Source organism: Saccostrea cucullata, unplaced genomic scaffold (genome assembly GCF_032062105.1).
Source record: "Saccostrea cucullata isolate Sc308-1 unplaced genomic scaffold, CSIRO_AGI_Scuc_v1 ctg2639, whole genome shotgun sequence".
Classification (NCBI taxonomy): Eukaryota; Metazoa; Mollusca; class Bivalvia; order Ostreida; family Ostreidae; genus Saccostrea; species Saccostrea cuccullata.
Window position 1 is genome coordinate 30,132 of NW_026917917.1, and position 16,320 is coordinate 46,451.

General features: G+C 31.8%; 1 protein-coding gene and 1 long non-coding RNA gene across 2 annotated transcripts in view; both read right to left on the reverse strand.

Annotated features, from left to right (window-relative positions):
- The window catches only part of LOC134262053 (uncharacterized), a gene marked incomplete at its 3' end in the record, with an annotated part of 55,776 nt that overhangs the window by 18,984 nt on the left and 20,472 nt on the right, over positions 1–16,320 (reverse strand). Inside the window, exons 6-9 of the mRNA XM_062744467.1 lie at positions 8,707–8,955; positions 2,599–2,853; positions 1,136–1,354; positions 521–612 (exon numbers count right to left, since the gene is read on the reverse strand). Of these exons, the coding sequence (XP_062600451.1) occupies positions 521–612; positions 1,136–1,354; positions 2,599–2,853; positions 8,707–8,955 (815 nt within the window). The remainder of the gene's footprint in view (positions 1–520; positions 613–1,135; positions 1,355–2,598; positions 2,854–8,706; positions 8,956–16,320) is intronic.
- On the reverse strand, positions 11,587–15,043 carry LOC134261985 (uncharacterized). Its single transcript, XR_009990925.1, has 4 exons — positions 14,527–15,043; positions 13,904–13,964; positions 11,893–11,966; positions 11,587–11,674 (listed from the first exon to the last, which is right to left on the reverse strand). It is a non-coding gene; the product is annotated as an uncharacterized LOC134261985 (long non-coding RNA).

Genomic DNA, 16,320 nt, shown 5'->3' on the forward strand with positions numbered 1-16,320 from the left:
AAACTTCATAATTTTTTTTAGCATTTTTCTTTTATAATATAATAATACACAATTATCAACCCTTCAATATTCAAAATATCCTGCCCTTTGAGCCTAGTCGATTTGATGAAAACTGACTCTAGATAAGTATTGCATTCAAGCTTGTCTATATGCAAATATCTATATATTCTAGAATGTTATTTTTAACCTCCTTGTAGCTTTATTCTTTTATTTTGTGCCGTTTCAAGCCTATTATTTCAAAGTGCAATAGCATATATTTCTGTTGATATTACTAGAGTAAACCACAATATTTACACCAATTTTTCTCAATGCATGCGAAATGTTTTGCCTTTAAAAAATCAATTAGATTAATGTACGAGTCCTGAATTGATTACATGTTTCTTTTAAATAGGCAAACCAAAAAAAAAAAAAATTAAAATTCGCTTTCTGACGGTTTGTAAAAAACAAGTGTAGAATATTAAATATTCGACAGGTTTTGAATCCACATCAAACAACAAGTCACAAGACACTTTTAATTTACCTGAAGTTTGTCTTTGTGTGTTGCCACCAGAACTACTGGCATGTCTTCCCCGCAGTATGTCCGAATGCTCTGAAGCCAAAAACTAATATAATCTGTAAAAATCATTATTAAATTTTTTATAAAGAGCTTTGTCAGATACATTATATAGGAAAAAAGAAGATTTTCCGTGTTTGTTCCCAATGAAATATCTCTTTTCAGTTATTCCGTAATTAAAAAGTCTTCAAATCCTTTTGGTTACATTCAAGAAATTAATCAAATATTAGGGTTTAATTCTTTTCTACGCGATTGTAAGTTTTGGTTCAGTAGTTTCACTCCCCTCTTTAAGATACATGCATTTAATAGAAATTGTAAATTTTAAGATTACATATATTCAAGGCACTTTGTTTTACCCTTATTCCACTAGGATTATTTATTGAAAAAAGGACTTGCGACGATAACCTGTTGGTGGTGTTAAAGATATGGAAATAATACAAATTGTTAACATGGATTTTTATATACATAAGAGATGAGATCAGGTTTTGTACATAGCTTCTCTCTTGTGTATTTTTTGGACATATTTTCATTATTCTTTAGACTAAACTGTAAATTATTAGGCATCAATAACATATTTCGTACCTCCGTATTTCCAGTCTGCAAAAATTGTTCCATCAGCGTCACAAACATGTTGTCCAACCTTTTCCTCCATAGATTTTGACATGTCTGTGACTAATAAATAAATTGCTCTCTTGGTCAAATAAACTTGATGACATGCGTAATATGCACTTTGTCCGGCAAAGTCCATCACAGTTAGCATTTTGTCTTTGCTACTCGAAGATGACAAAGAAGTTGCATCTCCTGTGAAAATAATACAAACAGGTACAAAGTGCACGTATAATTAATAAAACGTATTTGTAATAATGTTATTTTTTTATTGTTATACTTCTATTAAATTTATGTAGTAATAAATAGTGAAAAAAAAAATTTAGGCAACAAAGCATATTTCATATCATTGCAAATTATACATACGATATAAATTTCTATTAGTTTGCAAGTGACTTGTGAATGCATTTTGAAATGTAAAGTACGCCAATAGGAAAATACAAAACCCTTTTATACAACTAAAAATACACTTGCTTTTCATAAGTATGACTTTCTGTTTAATCAAGGGTGCAGTCTCTGAGTCTCTGACTCATTCAATCGACCTATAAATTAAAGCCCAATGAAGCTGGAGATTGAATCTATAGCAAAATCTTTAAAGAGAAAGAAAAGGGAAAATATTAAAACATATTGAAAAAAAAACTTCATAGTTTGATGAGTCGATGACCGGGTCCAATTTTTTTGAGAGGAGATGATACAATCAGTAAAAAATGATTGTATTACCCACTAGGATCTCTGTATTAGTTGTATGCCCCCCTCCCAACCCTGAAATATCCTCTTTGAAAACGGAAACCATTTAATACTTATGTATAAATGGTATTTTCCAATTTTGTTTCAATGATTTTAGCGCTAAAATGTGTGAGCTACATGTACCTGCTCAATGTAAAGCATATTTTAAATCGACAAAGCTGAAGTGATATCCGACAAAATCCCCGAAAGATTTCTTTGTCAACGGACATTTCAGAATATTCTATTTAACAATCTACATTAAATTTAGTCATTTTTTATGACTACAAAATGTTTCGATTAGGAAGAGTTGACGAATATATGAGCATATCGGTTGTTCAGTTCAAATAATTTGAATTATGAAAAAAAAATGAAAAAGTCCTGATACTGTTTGAAAGGAAGGATTAGATTGTTAGTATAACGTGCAGTGCGAGATTGTTTCCGGAATTCTCGGATACGATCGTGCAGAGTTTTCAATTAATCAGTGTTTACAGCATGCTACATCTACTTTTGTCTTTTGTTATTGTCGGTATGCGACCAAGACGAAGATTGTAAGTGTATTAAATCAAGTTTTTACGGTTAACCATATACCGGTACCTATTCATAGTTTAATTTAGAGAGAGAAATAAATTGTAGGTTATACCATTTAGAACATAACAAGTAAGAAAAAGTATACGACCACAAATATATATAATTATGTAAACATGTTTTTTTACCCATTAATATTAGTTTCCCGCCTTCGACTAGAAACACATTTCTGTGAACATCAAGACCAACAGTTGTGGTAGTTCTAGGCATCTCATCTTTGTCTGGATGTTTCAGTCTTTCAACCAAAGTTGTTTTACCTGCTCCTGCACACCCAACAACTATAACTCTAGCTCGATGAATTCGTGATTTTCCTTTCTTCAGTTCTTCAATAAATCGTTGTTTTCTTTCATCGTTCCACCCAATTACTTCTTCTGGAATTCTTACTAAAACATTAGAAGATACAAGGCTAAAAATAATTTTTCAAGAATTATTGTAGGTTATAGAAAGCTTTTATTTCTAAGATACGTATATTACAGTTGTGTATAATTACATGCACGTACACAAATATTCTCTTACGGAACAATAATTTGATACGCGTTGAAACACCTCTTTTAATTGGATACATGTACAACAAGTAACCTACATCAGTAATCTTTGTTGCCTTCGTCACAATTTGTTTTACGCCTAAAACGTTTCAATCCGCTTGACGTTACATTGTTCACTTAAATTTTAGACAATTTGGCGGTATTTTTTGCTTGCAATTATATTTTTAATTACATCATTTTTATAAAGAATGAGTTCAAAAACTTCCGGAGTTCTCTCTATATAATCGCACTGAGAACGAATTATTCATTGTAATTCATTTAGCATGAAATGATCCGATCATGTTTTACAATAGAATTAAGGTAGCTATTAAATGCATAACATAACTACTTATGTATCTGAGCAATGTGTTGAAACACATAGCTGTATGGATACAGCTGGTTCGTATCATAACGACCAACTGATGTTTAAATGATCGACGTCATTTCACCGAGACGTCGAATTGGTTTATTTAACACATTTTTAATTTCAGCATTAAGTTTTCAAGAAATGCATACAAAATTATGAGCGAAAAAATATAGTAGACAAATGTATGTTATAAACAAGTCACAAATAAAAATAATACAATTTATCATTGAGTCATATGCTGATTGACGATTTTTACTAATTGTCAGTCCATTATTTATACACTGAATTGACAACCAGCTCTCCCTTTATTTCCCGATCATGACAAGGAGCACACGGCGATTGTGACCAGTCGGCTGTTGATGCTAACTCCTCCATGGCACGTGCTCCCATCCCTGTTTTGGAGGTCTGTATTTGCGTTGTCCTTATTATATTGTTTTATGGACTTTTGATCTTGAATACTGTTCATTATCTTCATATGTTTCATTATATATATATTTTTTTATCAAACTGAATTATTAGATCAATCATAGCCATATTTTCATTTTCAATTATCAAAAATTATTTCACATTCTTTGCATAGTGAATTATTTGACACTTCTGCACTCAAAATTGTTATTTTTGGTGTTAAATATTTTAAAAGCAATAAAATCAGGTAAAAGTAATGTAAAAGAACTGCGGACGATTGTATTGTTCTCCCGCCTACCTCCAGATCATTTTTTAAAAGTTAACATATTAACTTTTTTTCATATTTTTTAAAGCTAATTGTATGGATTTTCATAAAACATTACTTATTTGAAAAAACAAAGAGAGAAAACTCTAAAACTTTGGTAAAACTTGTGTTTTTCACTATAGAAATCAACGGGAAACGGAAAATATTTTCAAAACATCTCTCCCCCCCCCCGTGTCACAAAAATTCCCTTTTACAGGTAATATGGAATGTTGTTTCACAAATTCATACCAAAGTTTTTTGTGTGACACGGGGGGGGGGGGGAGGGGGGCATATGTTTATTGAGAAAAAAAGGATATAAATGCTTATTTTCCACTAATTGCAAAACAATATACAACTGAAACATTATATTTTATTGAAATATTTATGTTTTATTTATTTGCCTTAAACATAAGAAAAGATAAACGGAATATTTAATCATATCCAAGACTATTTCAAAATACGTTGATTCTTGAAGCTCCGATTTCAAATAAAAATATATCGTCTACACCCCTCTCTTGAAGAGCTGGAATTATAGATAATTTACTGTTTAGCGCTGGTATTAAGACGATTAATCAATTACCATTGGACTGTTCTTTGTATCAAACAAAGATTTTATGGCCAAATTGCTATTCATACGAGGGCCTTTCAAATATTACGCGGACTGTTCTATTATTTACTCTTACAGACGTCATATAGTTATGAAATTTCACAGAAATATGTATCTTAAAGGTTCCAATAAATTTTGGGCAAAATTTCTGTATTTCAAAAAAAAAATTCTACGAAAATTATAGGTATGTTGATATCGCTTATGGAGAGGTACGGAGCACGACAAAAAAATTGAAGCAAAAGCATGTGGAAAATTAAAAATATAACTTATTAATTTTCTATAATTCGCGATATTTTTCGACAATTTTCTCAAATGTATTTTTAAATTGTTCTATTATTATGTATTATGATTTCTGACATGATATTTGAAATACTAACAGAATTATAATGATTTTTTCCAATGCGATTCCCGTGAAAACGACTGTGAAAATGACATCTCCTGAATTGACGGCGCACCATACTTTTGTTAAATTATGTGTAATGCTCGAGATATTGCCAACATAGATCCAAAATATGCAAAATAAATAAAACATGTAGTAAACTAGGGTATTCCTGACATTCGTCCACAAACAACAAAATAAAATTTTAGACCGTTAGATCTCTGTAAACAGGCTATATGGGAAGACAGGAAGAAGATTCTCGACAAAATCTTTATTCGGACTGTAAAGGACGCGATTGAGACTCACCAATATCACGCTGTGTTGCAACCACTATTGAAATACGACCACTATTGAAATAATTATATCAATAGTGGTTGAGGGTGCATATCTATAGCAAACATAGTTCGTAACCACTATTGAAATACGACCACTATTGAAATAATTATATCAATAGTGGTTGAGGGTGCATATCAATAGCAGACATAGTTCATAACCACTATTGAAATGCGACCACAATTGAAATAATCATATCAATAGTGGTTGAGGGTGCATATCAATAACAACATAGTTCGGAGCCACTATTGAAAAACGACCACTATTGAAAAAATTATATAAATTGTGGTTGAGAGTGCATATCAATAATAAACATAGCTAGTAACCACTATTGAAATACGACCACTATTGAAATAATCATTTCAATAGTGGGTGAAAATGCATTTCAATATAAGAACCATAGGTTTCAGCAACTATTCAAATAATGTTCACTTTTGAAATACAAAAATCAATCTGCCACTGTCGATTGATTGTTGTTTTACGTCATTCTGCCATTTTCGACTCATATAGAGACGTCACCATATACCGGTGAAGGACTTCAAAGTTTGACCTTTACCCGGCACTCAGGGCCATTCAGCAGTGAGGGATCTTTACCGTGCCAATGCCTGCCGTGACGAGGAACCTTGCAACTATCAAAATAATTATTTAAATCACTTTAAATCATTATTTCAATAACTATCTAAATCTTCATCTAACAACTGATGATGAAAGCAAAAATATGGATGCCGGGGTTGGTGTATCTTTTTGGTCTGATTTTATTGAAAATGGTAAATTAATAATACATAGTACACCTGGTCAATATATATGCCACTTTAAAGACAAGATTGCGATACAATATAATAAATAATATAATAAATTTCTAGAGTATAAAGAAATTATCCTTATTAAGCTATAAATTTTTATTTTTTAATCTAAATTTATACATTTTTTACTCCCAATCCAATTTTTGTGAAATCTTGGTAAAAAATTCAAAATTAATGGTAAAACTTTTCTATCAATAAAACAACAGCTGACGAAACTATTGTTCTTACATGTATATTGAAATGCATTTTCACCAACTATTGATTTAATTATTTCAATAGTGGTCGTATTTCAATAGTGGTTATGAACTATGTCTGCTTTTGATATGCATACTCAACCACTACTGATATAATTATTTCAATAGTGGTCGTATTTCAATAGTGGGTACGAACTATGTTTGCTATTGATATGCACCCTCAACCACTATTGATATAATTATTTCAATAGTGGACGTTATTTCAATAGTGGTTACGAACTATGTTTGCCATTGATATGCACTCTCAACCACTATTGATATAATTATTTCAATAGTGGTCGTTATTTCAATAGTGGTTGCAACAACGCTGTATATCATAAATACCTGCAGTTTTTTTTTTTTGGTTTTAAAACAAAAAAAATATCCTTTACTTGTTTTAATAGATTTTCAGCTCAACAAGAAATAATGTTGGATGTTGAGTACTATAGTAGATAAGGGAACTCAAACTGTACAGGTACTCATGGGAAAATGTTGAGAAAATAAAAGCTCAATCACATTTTTCTTTATAATGTCTGTGACGTCGAAAATTTTGTTGCGCCGTAGCTCAATGATATGTCCTGATAAATCTCTCAAAATTTATACCAATTTACAACATTTTGATATGAAATTTTGGAGACCATATAAGTAAAGATTCTTTTATATCGTATTATGTGTGACCTTTTGCCCGATTATGTTGTCAATTTTTTTTTCTCTGCAACAAGTCCTCAAAATTTTTAAACGGCCCTCGTATTGATTTAAATGGTTCCAAAATGTAAGCGGGAATTGAGAGTTACATGTAGCGTGAGTGCTTCTTTCTGAATTTAAGCAGAATGGTTGAAATTACCTTAGTTATTCAGAAAATGAAATAAAAAGGGGGTATGTGCTGTTAATTTTTAGATATAACTAAAATAATGCATATTTTTAAGCAATTTCTTCCAAGGGCTTTCACGATATATATTTGATATCATTTCCCAAATATGTTGATAGAATTCATGACATTTAATTTAATATTTAATATCGGACCAGTCTAGAACATTTCACAGCACAAAATTACTCTTTGGGCATGTTCCAAAACAATAGGATTCCAAACTTAACAATACTGATTGCTTTAAAAGAGGAAAAATTGATTTTTTTCTTCTAAAAAACCTTTCGCCACGAAAAATAGTTCCATCACTAATTATTTTCGGTGTGGAATGTGATCATTGGTTTTTCATTGAGTACAGTTTATTTGCATTATAGATTCCAAATTTATTGTAAAAACTAAAACATTCAAAAGATTTTTTTTTAAAATAGTGGTCACCATAAAAATTTGCTGAAAAGCTCATGGGCGAACCCCATTAATTAAAAAAAATCATAGTGAATGTTGAAAATATTTTTCTGGATGAGATAAATAATATATATCAAAGAAATAAATGAAAGAAAAGACTGTGTAAAATGAATCAAGAAATAAATATTTAAAATATCTAAAACAATATTCCATTACCTATTCTCTTTTAAATGTTTGAAAAGATGTTCTTGAAAATGTAATTTAAAGACCACAAACTGAAGGTGTACCAAGCATTTCAATCTTAAATGCCTCTTTGTTCTCAAAACCGTATATTCTAAAAAAAATGTTGCGTTGAAAAAAAACACAAAAAACTTACCAATCGGCTGAATGAAATCAAAGTCATAGGAATTTTTTTTACAGGGATAATATATCTGATATAAATTTAAACCTTAACTGGGTTCCTTATGCATGCGGTATTATTTTGTTTTAAATCCATGCTCATATTTTTGAATTCCAGATGATATACAATTAATTTTGACATTTATATATCAAACAATTATAGACATGTATGCGCCTATGGTGTCTTCGATATACAACCACAGATTGAATATTAAGACCAAATATTATCATTGGTAATGAGACTTTTAGGTTTACCAGCAATGTGTTATTGATTTTATTTATTTAACCTCTACTAAGTTTTCCCTATATAAAATTAGATAGTAAAATGTAAATAATTCCACAAAAATATCTGTGAATAGACTATTCCCCGTGCGTTAGTCATATAAGCTAATACCTGCTTTGAAGGCATATTTTCAGATTATCCGAAATCCTCAAGATTTTACTTTTGTATCGGTATTAAATGTTATTGAACTTAACCCATAATTTAATCAAGTGAGTTAATCCCCGCTTTTTGAAGACTAGCTTCGGGAAATTGTCCTGGCCTTGTGAAACTGGCTAACTCCCTCACTTATATATTTCAGGTGTATGATATTGTTAATTTCTTATATTACTCACATATTTTTACAACAGCTTCGTGAATTGCAACATCTTTAAATGTTTTATGAACAATAATATCCACGTCCATCTTCTCTATGACATTCTTGTTGTATTCAGAAGGTACAATAATACATTCTTCATTGGTTTCTTTTTCATAACCAGACGTTCGGAAATATTCCAAAACTGTTTCAGACGTAGGAAGATCGCTGTAAAGTGCATAGTGAACAAAACATTCAAAGTCTGTACAAGTCCGCTGGTCAAAGGCATCTGAAAAAAAAAACTTATTTTAAAACATTATTTTCCATTGTCACTTGATATAATAAAGGTTTATTCTGTGTGAAAAAAAGAAAGGAACTAATGGAGCCACAACCATCACCCAAATCTTTTGGTCCTTTTCTGTATCAGTAGATAATTTCCTTACATGTCCCTATAGAAAAGTTTGGTCTGCTGTTATGACTCAAACCTATCACTCGGATTGGCAACAAAAAGAATCTACACTGGCAATGAATGATCTTCATCACTGTTTAACTCTTCTTGACAATTATTTCAAGATAATTTTCTAACTTTCCAATGTAAAATCTTTTATTGACTGTTGCCCACCAAAGCCTCGAGCTCTAGGGGACATTATTGCAACAAAACACTTGTATTTTATTATAATTCATCTTGCTCTTGGTTTTCTTGAGAGAATGGATTTTTTATATGTTACATTTGTATTTTTTTGTTATCTTTTTTTTTTTTTTTTTTTTTTTTGATATTATTGCCCAATCCTTTCGACAGAGGTATTTAAATAAACATATAAAATTAAATAAACACTATCAGATGATGCTTCCGTGTAAGCATAGCAAACCAAGTTTTTCCTGCTTGAGAAGTATAGTTTAAACATATTTTCTCATGCATTTCTATGCAAATAAGAGCCCTATGGGCCACAAAGATCACCTGAGTCACTATGGTCCTGTTTTTCTACAACAGTGTTTTAGGTCACCTGAGTAAACTCAGGTGACCTGTTGCTATCCGATTTCGTCCGTCGTCGTGCACCGTGTGTCGTGCATCGTCTATTAACATTTGAACATTTTCAGCTTCTTCTCTGAGACCGTTGAACCAGTTTCAACGAATTTTAACATACAGCATCTATGGGTGAAGGGGAACCAAAATTATGAATTTCATGGTCTCTGCCCCCTGGGGCTTTGGGGGTAGGGCCAAACGCAGTACAGTTAAGGCAACATTTTCTATAAAAAGTCATCGAAAACGATACAATTAATATTCAACTATTTTTTTTTTTCAGCAAGACACTCTAGTAATAAAAGTTTTATGTTATCTTGAAGAGTATGTCCATCGCTATTCACCTAGGAATTTTTGTTATCATGTGACCCTCTAAAGTCACGTGGGCTCCGATTTTAGATCAACAAATGAAATGTTAAATTTAACCATAAAGTCAAGGGCAAGGCAAACAAACAAATAACTGCACATGCAGTTTTTTAAATTGTCCCTATGTATCTATACTTTCGCAAAAGTGATGCTCATTCAGTTGGTTTTCCGATACATTTAAGTTATTCACCTGAAACAGTCAGTAGTATATGAAAAATATGGTATTTTCCTAATATCATCGGAAATTATAAATTACCTAAAGAATTACAAAGAAATGAGCATCACTTTCTGAAAACTATACAGTAAAATGAATAATTTAAAATAAAAACCTACTTATTAGATTGTCGCCTTGCCCTTGAACTTTTTGATTAAAAATTGACATCTTGGTACAGTCAGTCTAAATATAGTTTTCAAACGCATCGTTGACCCAGCATGGGAGATAACTCTTTAGTACTTGATAAAGTTTGTTTACCTCGTAGATTTTAAATAACTAGGCCTATACTTGCAGAATGCGCTGGGATCTTTTTACTTAATCGAACAGTATGCATAAAACACTGGATATTACTTTCTATTTTGTGACTTCGTTCTCTATACAATGTGTGAATTATGTATGTTATAAGACGTCTTTCAGACTTCCGCATTTCCTCGAATCTGTGTAAACACAATTGCAGCTACATGTCAATGTAGGTGTAAAGTTTGCCATAGCATGTAATCTAAAACGCCGATTGTTAATAAAAATGGGGATATTCAATTATAATAGTCAATTCACAGTCTCCATCAATAATTAATTTGATAATAATAATCCCTCTGTCACTAATGTTTATGTATACACTTGTGTACAAATATATATATATATATTTTTTGCATACAAGATTATATCATGACTTTCTTTAAGACCTTCAACTCCTATGGGATTTAAGTCATACGTTTTATGAACTAAGACTTAGTGAAAAACATACAAATTCCTGTATTTGTGAAAGGGACTACCATTTTATTCCAAAAAAAGGGGGGGGGTAAATCTAAAATTTTTGAAAATAAATATGTCCCAAACAGAATAAAAAAAATTAATCTGCCCCAGACCAGTGTTCCCCCTCCTATAATTTTTTTTTAGCTTTTCAGACATTTTCAGTAGGGAGGAATATAAATAATCTGTCCTTCATCTTGTTGGAAATAAATATAAGTAGACCTGTCCTTCACTGACATGAAAAATAAAAAAAAATAATGACTTGGGAAAACTTGCCACCCCCCCCCACACCCCCTCTTCCCTTCATAATAAAATGGTGGTCCCCTTTCTTGTTTTGAATCAATTAGGGGGGCCCTTAATCTCCTTTGTAGTTACTATTATTAATATAAGAAAAACAAAATGCACATGCTGGAAAAAGATCTTGATGGACATTGACAGCCTGCCACCACACAAATAAATGCAAGTCAAGATTATCAAATCTTAGTAGCCTTTTCAACACCTGTACAGTAAGTACATGTATATGAAAAATTCAAATAATTTTTTATGAAGAAATTTTATTTCATAAACAGCTTTTCAAATTAAGATAGACTGTACAAGGAATACCGGGCAGCTGCAAATTTTTTCCATCACTTCATGTTCTTGAGGATAAAATCAATTCTGAAAATACATGTATGAGAAAATCAGGACTTACATGTAGTACATGTAACATAACATTATTGAGAGTAAATTGGTGTTTAAAATTGAATGAAATTCAGATCAATACATGGAAACATGCATTGGATGGATAATTAAATGTTTGCAATTCTACTGTTATATTTTATTGTTTGCCAGGAATATTGCATGGTAATTGGGTTTATAGCTAATATGGAGCATACCATTTTCCTTGCATCATGGATTACCTTGCTGCCTGATCATGAATGATTCCATTGGTCTTATTCTTTAGGAATATCTGCAACACATTATATATGCTATTGGTATGAGATTGCTAAATAAAATACATTGTAAAATTAAATCACTTTACATTTGACAAAACAATTCATAATATATTGTATACTGTAGTGAATTTATGAAATTCATATATAGTTAAATGGAAACAAAGTCATAGGCGTCGGAACCGGGGGGGCTAGGGGGGGGGCTTAGCCCCCCCACTTTTTTCCCAATATAGAATTTTAGAATAGAATATTTATTCAACCAATTTGGGCCCACAGTGGAGCATACAGAACAGTGTCCAAAATCATCACAGTTATACATATACAAAACAGAACAAAACAAACATAGTATAATGAACAGAGAGTTAGTTATCTTCTTTTAGGATGTATAGAATGTACATTATAAGTGGCCTATGTATAATATCTGCAATATGCCTATATTGAACTATGTTGTTTTCTCTTATTAAAATTTGCATTTAAGAGTTGGCATAATAAAACAACAAACTCAGAATCTTCATTTGACATAATCCATGTAAACAGGTCAACATTGTTAAGCAGTATCAAATTAGGAAAGGTTTTAAAGATTTTATCTAAAAACTCTCTTCTTGAGTCATTATAAAGTGAACATTCTAGCAAAAAATGTAATTCATCCTCAGTTGGACTTGAGGTGCAGTAACGACAGATTCTCTCACACCTGGGAAGAATTTCATTTTTACCACATTTATTAATTTTCCTTTCATATCTACCCGTCTCCACCCTTAAACAATGATTACTAATTCTGAATTTTGTGAGAATTACCCGATTGTCTCGGTTTTTCATATTCAAGTATTTTTCAAAATAAAAAGACCTTTTATACTTAAAATATGTATTTAATTTACCAAAGCCTTCCAAATAATTGGTACGAATATCGTTCCAAATGTTTAAAAAACTATTACTGAGTTGTCTTTTCATGTACAGTTTAAATTTGTTTTCACTTAGTTTTTTACAAAGGGACAAATTAATATTAAGTTTTTCACTGTAGAATAATATACTGGAGTACCAATCACTGTTGATGATGTTTGATTTGCACTCACTGAGAGCTGCTTTCAGTAGGTTAGATGATGTATGTTCTAGTCTATACCAGTACATGAATATTTGCTTTAACATGTCTATATATAATGGGTACCTCCCTAGTTCAGAATAGATTCCTACATTTGTACAAGATTTAGATACACCCATAATGTATTTACAGAATTTCATATTGAGTTTTTCAACTTCCCAATCTTTAAATATATCAAAAAGAGGGATATTTTTCCTTTTTGGAGTAACATTAATAATGCTCCAGTTCTCACAGCCATATAAAGCTATAGGTTTAATACAGTGATCAAATATATGTAAAAATGTTTTTAAGGAGGGGTTAGCATTTTTCACATCCCTATAGAATTTAAAGCATGCCTTTAAACTTTTCTGATACAGTTGTTTTTTGGCTTCAATATATATATACTTAGTATAGGCATTGAACAAATCTTCATAAGTTTAGCCCCCCCCCCCCCCCCCACTTTCCATAGATTTGTCTTAGTATAGGTTAAGATTGGTAAGTGTTGGTGTTTGGAAGAAAATTTTTTGGTACTGGACTTCGAACCTTGCCCCCCCCCCCACCTCCCACGAAATAGGATTTTGGTGTTTGGGAAATGGACATTTCCTTTTTTTTTTTGCTTGTCAGCTGTTTTTGGAGGTACAAAAAATTTTCTTACACTTAGCCCCCCCCCCCCACTTTCAATTTGCTTCTGACGCCAATGAAAGTTGTATTACAAAACTCTTCTGGGAAATTAAAACCTCTGACATTAACAAGAACAAATGATTAGAATATGAAAAAAAACATTCTTTCATCTTTATCAGAATGAAAAATAAATATAGGCCTTATCATGCACACATGCATGGTTAAAAAAAATGTGAAATGCTTTATAAGTGTACATACCCTGTTGAGAAATGGATGCATTTTGTATTCATTTATACTTCAAGCCTGGATCTCTTGACTGCTACAATAAAAAAGTATTATATTTCATATGATTAAAAAAATAATTACAGAAATTAATTGACTTAAAAATTGACATGAAATCAAACTAAAAAAAAATAAATATTTTATTCCCCATTAATTTAGAAATTCTAAAAATTTAAAACCATAGATCTAAAGTGGAGGTTCTTTTGATACAAATAATATTTTTTACATTATGTAGCATGTTTGTATGCCAAAATGACAACAACATTACATGTTCAGTAAATCATTGCCGACACATTGACTGCAGCAATGAAATTTCAAATTTAATTTAGTCGAAGTTTGTATTACTGTTGAACCCCCTTATTACACATGTTAAGCTAATCGACTCTATATTTAGTACAATTACATTTTTAAATTTCTAGTTAAACAAAGTGATCAACTTCATGTGGGCTGTGGGGGGGGGGGCACACACTGCACTGCATTAGTTTTTCACTGACTGTGATAATACATCTAAATAAACACGTACACACTCGCGATAGTTTTTTTCTTCGATGTTAAAAGAAGCATATCTACATAAGGTACATGTACATGTGCATACATACCTGGGCTGAATGCACTGCAGTGATGGATCTAAGGAGCTGGTGCAGATCGTCTCACTCTTCCATTATTTTCTGTAATAATGTCCTCATATTCTCGTAATAGGGATAAACAATGCCTTGTCTCTTATCTTATCCCTATTTTCTTTGAAGAATGTCTGATTATTGCATTTAAATCCACTGCATATCTCAGCTGATGTCGCCACGTTTTTAGATGTACACAACATTCCGTGTCATCGAGTGCAAGCGCTTGGCTGAAGCCGAATGCAGCCAAACGGCACACAAGAAAGAGAATTATTTTAAAAACATGCCATTCTATATAGGAGAAAATCACTAATAATTATTTATTTAGACATGGAAATATTGCCGTTTATTACAAATTCTAGCAAATATCGGTAAATAGTTATTTTGAGCTCTATTTCCTTATAAGAATCAATCAAGGCGGAGCAACTGTCATGACGTCAAACCTCATTATGACCTCATTACCATATTTTTTCCATGGGTTGCCTTCACCGTACTGCGAAACCACTAAAATTAGTACAATCTTTAAATATCTCCTTCTTTACTCCTGGACATCAAGCAGTCAAACTGTTGGTATGATTGTAATGGGCATTGAATTCTCTACCAAAATTGTGAATTTCATGGCCCCAGGGTCAGGGGTTCTAGTGCTAGGGCTGGTCTCTATTGATTATATAGTAAAAATGCATAAATTTTTGAAAATCTTCATTTCTGCTCGTGGGTATTGAATAAACTAACTAACTACATTGTTATGATGAGCAAGAATGCCTTTTCCAAAATTGTATATTTTAAGGCCCCGGAGTCAGGGGTTCTGGTGTTAGCCGGGGTGGGGCTCTATTGATTATATAATGAAAATGAATTGATTCTTTGAAAATCTTCTGCTCTGCTCCTAGGTATCAAATAACTTAACTAAGTACATTGTTATGATGAGCAAGAATGCCTCTTTCAAAATTTTGAATTTATGGACCCAGGGGCATGGGTTCTGGTGTTAAGGCTGGGCTATATTGGTTATATTGTGAAAAGGCTTTTTTTCCTTTAAAATCTTCTTCTCTGATTCTGGGTATTAAATAAACAAACTAGATACATAATTTTGATAAGCAAGAATGTCTGAGCCAAATTAATGAATTTTTATCTCCTCTGTGTCAGGAGTTTTGCTATTTGCTTTAGGGGGTGGGGCTCTTTTGATTATACAGTGAAAATACATTAATTCTTTTCCTTTGCTCCAGGGTTAAATGCCACTGTTCTAAGTATATACATATTAATGATGAAAAAAGGTGCATCTAGCAAAACGGTTAGTTTGGTCAGGGGTATGGCGGGGGGAGGGGGATGGGGGCTACCTAGTCTAAAATTAAATTAATGCTTTGAAATCTGCTTTTTTGTATTAATCAACCATTTATGATGAAATAAAATTTATGATAAAAGTTCAAAAATTTTAAAAATAAATGGCCCAAAGGTTAGTGGTTCCTTTAGGATGGGGTACAAATTAAAAGAGGTTATAAAGTGAAAGTGCATTTTCTCTTTGTTACTCTGATCTACCTCTGGGTATTAAGTAACTAAAGTTACAATGTAGCATGCTAAGTGTATAATAATGATAAGCAATAGTGCCTCTTTCAAAATTATTAATTTCATGGCCTCTGGTTTAAACCACGAACCAAATTCAATTGTCAAAAGGTTGTTATATGATCCTTAGGTGACCTATAAGGCCCGTGGGCCTCTTGTCTTTTTAAATATATACATATTTCGATGTATTTTCATTACCATTCTACGCCCCACACTTTAAAC